We start from the raw sequence: 5,051 nt of genomic DNA, 5'->3' as shown, positions 1-5,051 counted from the left end.
CATAGACATAACAAATCCCACACTTGTCTCTGCACGTCTCACGTCCTGACTGCCCGAGCTCGTGCTCCCTTCACTCGCTTACCTGAGCAGGTCTATACTACCGTTGCCCATATGCCTAAGGATGAGTATATCGGAGTGGTTCGCTGTGCACTTGTCAGTAACCACACAGAAGAGATGATGGGCGCAGTATCTCCCATATCTAGCCCAAGACAACCCTTGAGTTTTCATGTCGAGTATGAGTGAGTTTCTGCATGTCTTGATGGATGGTGCACCAACAGATTGACATCCAGAAGAATCTGGATAGATGGACAACCCCGAAATCCCAAAGGTGACTGTGAGGAGACGAGAGCGAAGAAAATCAAGCTATCTCTCGAGACGGAGGTTGGCACCGAGGTCAAAAGACGGAAAGTAGAACAACCGAGAGCATGCAGCTTCGACTGGGGGTTGAATGGATGTCAAGACACGAGAGAAACACGATGCAATTTAACCTGGTCGTGTCACCCAGCGTGACTTGCAGAAAAAGGAGCGTCCTGGTTTTAGCCTATCCTGCACTTGCTCGTGAATGTTTCCTCTTCCGGGAAGCGGGGATGAATCTTGAGGGGTCAGATGCAACGTGAAACAACGAGTCAACAGCCAGATAAGCTAGGTAGGTAGACCAGGCAATGGCATCGGAGGTTCTCCATGGTGTCAACTTTGGTAGGGGCGTCAGGAGACGATGATACCGCAAAGTAGCAATACCCTCGTGGGCAGACTCTGATGTCGACATTTGCTTTCTTTGGCAATGCCGCACAAGGTGAATCAGGGGCTCAGTCTGTGAGTAGCCATTTACCAAGGCGTAACAGAAAGAGGAGTTGGTCATCCCCTTCATTTCGGCGTTGTCCGTGATGTTCAAGTCGGGAAGAAATCATTGTCAAAAGACGTGGAAGAAGAGGAAACGTTCAGAAGCAACTATGGAGGTTGGGGAAATTGCCCTGACGGGATGCGTTGTTGCTGTGGGGAAATCTAGGGCTCAGGGTGTCTGTAAGCAATACGGCAGGAGGTCTGTATCACTTGCCGTCTTGATATGTGTGCAAGAAAGATACATTCAATTTACCAAGTATGTAACAAACAATTCTCTGTCCTTGTCCATTACCTTATGTACCTGGCTCCGACCCCCCCCCTCCCCCTCCCTTTACGTTTCCGTTGTTCAAACAATACCTATCCAACTACATCGGACCCTCCAACTTCTCCCAGAACATTCCCGGAATGTGTCAATCCTCCACAAGCAACCACTGATTTATCATTTCCAGCATGAGCAACGAATGTATCCCATAATTCCCAAATCAATCTTCTCCTCAGGAACCACCATGGATAGGTATCTTTGACCATGCAAGGCGCGGATCAACCTTCCGTTGCTGGTCGCGAGAATCAATTGCTCACTTTGTTGCAGCCATCGACAACAACGCCAACCGTCAACAGGTCACTCCTCTGTCCGCAACTCACCTTCAGGCTTGAAGGCTGCAAAAATGCAGTTTCAGCCGGCCAAGCCCCAGTCGGGTAAAGAGCTTTTAGATTGCGTCCCGAATATAGATGGAATGACGTCAGCCGCTTTCCTCCTCCTTACTCGCCCAACAGCATTCTACCTGCCTTACATCTCCAGGCCTGCCTCCAGACATGCCCTTGGCCTCAGTTGGCTTACTGTGTGCCTGGTTCACCTGGTTTGCCCATCGCCAACTCGACAGGCTACGACACAATAGGTAATCGTGGATTCGTCCAGATAGGCATGCATCGGGGACAGCGGGAACCGTGGAGAAGGTCATCCACCCCGGGAACCATGCCAGGATGTTTCTGTCGGGCAAGCCCATCTAACTTTCCTGGGGTAGCAGTTGGCCAAGCATCGCCCTGCGTCCCGTCTCCAATGTCACCTCTGATACCCGGCTCATATTACGACAAGATACATACCTAACCAAGGTGCCCCAACCCACAACCTCCCCCAAGAGGCTTTTCTCCTTGTCCTACTCTCTCCCCAGTCTGGTAGGGCTCTTGCTGATGCACCGTGGCACATATAAATCAACCCAGCCACGTCCCATACCAGCTCCATGTCGACTCTTCAGCACCAACTTAGTCATGATGGAGGGCTTTATTCGGCCATCAAGCGAAGCAACGCTTCAAATGTCACTCTTTCACAAGCCTCCATGCCGAGGAACCACCTTAGTTTATGCCCGTAAGTCTACCCAGTCCTACAAGAGCATTTCAGGACAAGGTGGCTGACTGGGACCTCGATCCCTACGGTCAGACATGAAGAAAAAGTGGTTACAGATGGGATCATTGCCCCCATGGTTCTTCAGGAGGTCAACGTTGAGCGGAAGCGAAGTTTGGATTCCAAGATGAGGGACACTTTCACGTTTCGTAAACGGGACAATAATTACAGGGCAAACGCATTATCGAAAATCGCAACTAATCAACCTGGCTATATGCTTCATACGAGAACACATACGGCAGCTTCAACGGAATCGGTAGTTCAAGGTTTTGCCATGATCGGATGCCCTGCGCCACATTCTACGATGCCATACTTGGGTCATACTGCCCCAGGGGATTCCTTTTCTCTTCATAAGCTACCGACTACGACTGATATGATGGATGCCAGCTTAGAACTTTTCCGGCAAGGGTTCAATGCGGAGGAGATGTCGGAGTTGCAGTCTGTCGTGTCGTCGATTGCGGCCTCGTCCACCACCGAGGTCGAAGCATCGCAGAGAGCGTCCACAAACACTTCCCGCACCAACTTGTTTCCTCCGAATGTCTCACACAACCAATCCCCTACGCCGCCAATTCAGGGAAACAGCAACACCATCACATCCAAGCCATACCTCTTTACATCGAAACAAACAATACCGACCGGGGCATTACGACTCGATGGTCTCCCACCGCCGGCGGCCATGACTTTGGACGACTTGGTAATCGCTAACAGCGTCCCAGTATCTCAAACAAGTATGTCTCCTGCTTTGCAAGTGGATAACCACTCATGGTGGAGTCCAACATTGACAGGCGGCATCCAAGAATCAACAGCCGACCTATCTGGAACATGTAGCAGTTACCATGCTCAAATGCCACCGGCCTTGAGTACTATCGTAAGGACCAGAGATACTGAAGAGCCACAAATTCATCAACACTACTATGAACCAGGACCAGGAACACATCAGGCCATGACTCGATCACCAAGTCTCGACTTAGTCGAGGCCATGCAGCCAGAAAACCAATTGACAGGGACAAGAACATTCCAGCGCCAGCACTCACATCCAGACCGTACCACCGGTATCGCCATCCACTACTGCCGACCCAACAACAGCACACAACAGGAGCTAAGCCAAGGTCAGAATTTATGTAGCGGTAGCAACGAAAATGACCTGATCTGTGACGAATGCCAATGGAAACCCCGCGGCGTCCGCGGAAATCTCAAAGGTTATCTGCGTAAACACAAAAACACGCACAAAGGGCTGCGCCTCTCTTGCCACGTTCCTGGCTGCACAAAGACGTTTAGTCGACTGGATAATCTGAAGAAACATAAGAAGGATAAACACGGTATTGATGATACGGCAATGGGAGGAGGAGGGACACTAAGAGGAGTGGGAATAGGGGGAGGGGGGTTGCTGCCGTGGAAAAGGGTAGCATCTACAGAAGCAGAGGAGCAAGGGAGGAGGACGAACGGTAACAGTGCAAAGAGGCCGGATACGAGTGACTCTCAGCAGAGGCTGAGAGATTTGTCTGGGGATTATCCGATGTTATGGCCGGCTTTGCACTTTTGAATTTAGAGGTTTGATGAGGTGACATTATTCCACAATACTTCTCGATTTCTTTGATCTATATACATTATACCACTTAACTACAGTCATGACAGCGGAATATTCATTAAAGCTATTCTCTTTTTATTTTTTGACGAAAGCAAGGTCACAGTACGATAGGCGGTTTTGTACGATCATTTACAATGACGAACGGGAGATGATACGCCAGTGGGTAGAGAGAAATACCAGGAGACAAAAGCATTGCGTAAAACATTTAGTCGCAAGACACGAGATGTGTGCATTTAGAAAGCAGTATTAGGCATCTGAGGTAATTTTCAAAGAAAACAACCACTCCGTTCAAGTCGCAATTATGGAGTGGCTGACAAACGCAGGCAGTTGCGACCATAGTGTCCTATCTATAGCCTAAGCACAAACCACACCATCAACTAGTATCATCCAGGGAATCAACAACCTCCGCAGCCACTTTCAGCCTCGGCCGGCCTCAGCCCCCAGGTTACGTCGCACATCACAAACACCAGTTCATGCAGAGTTGCCTACCCAGGGGTAGGGGTAACTGAGACACGGCATTACAATCCTTGTGTGTGACGATCGGATCAGGGCGAGTATCTATCCGTCTACCGTGGAATCTCGCACAGGACATTCGAAATTGAGGCCAGCAGAAGTTTTTCATTTTTTCTTCTCCGGCCACAGACAGGTAAGACTTAACGTCGAGTCAAAACGCAGAAGGATAGGTAGTGTAGTGTATGTGAGGTAGATGGTTTGGCCAACAGCTAGCGATGTAGTTGCTTACTCAGGGAATGTCTTACAGTCCGCACAATATTTGGAAGCCCCGCAACCATACGTTAGCAGATGATGATGATGATATTTGTAGAACTGCGAACACAGCAAGCTAAGCCCTTCCCCCCTTTTTCGACCTTGACGAAGCCAAGTTTTCGCACTGTTTACTTCAGCCGCCCGTTCGGACCGAAGGCGTGGGATGAAAAGAAACGAGTCGATCGGGTGTCGGATGCTTGATGAGACAAGGGGCAGTATATGGCTCTCGGCAGTTGTGAGTGCCGAGAATATGGCTTTGATCACGATCTTGTGATCTTGATAGGGGCTCGGATAGATCTAAGACCTGAGACAATCTAATGTTTGTTTTCAGCTGGGCTGAATGGGATGATTTTGGGGGGTTTACTAAGGGTTATGGATGACGAAGTAAGAGGAGCAAAGACAAATCAAAGGATTTGTGCAATGGGAAATATTGAGTAGGTCTGGTGTTAAGTATCACAG

At 49.4% G+C, this 5,051-nt stretch overlaps 1 protein-coding gene across 1 annotated transcript; it reads left to right on the top strand.

Moving 5' to 3' along the window:
• Positions 1 to 2,025: 2,025 nt before the first annotated feature.
• NEUTE1DRAFT_92273 (uncharacterized protein) lies at positions 2,026 to 3,887 on the top strand (the record flags this gene model as incomplete). Its single annotated transcript, XM_009858504.1, has 2 exons — positions 2,026 to 2,203; positions 2,276 to 3,887. The coding sequence occupies 2 exons, from the start codon at positions 2,079 to 2,081 to the stop codon at positions 3,780 to 3,782; spliced, it is 1,632 nt and encodes a 543-aa protein (XP_009856806.1).
• Positions 3,888 to 5,051: the final 1,164 nt, after the last annotated feature.

Source organism: Neurospora tetrasperma (assembly GCF_000213175.1).
Source record: "Neurospora tetrasperma FGSC 2508 unplaced genomic scaffold NEUTE1scaffold_81, whole genome shotgun sequence".
NCBI classification, from domain to species: Eukaryota; Fungi; Ascomycota; class Sordariomycetes; order Sordariales; family Sordariaceae; genus Neurospora; species Neurospora tetrasperma.
This window is presented reverse-complemented; position numbering and strand designations above follow the sequence as displayed.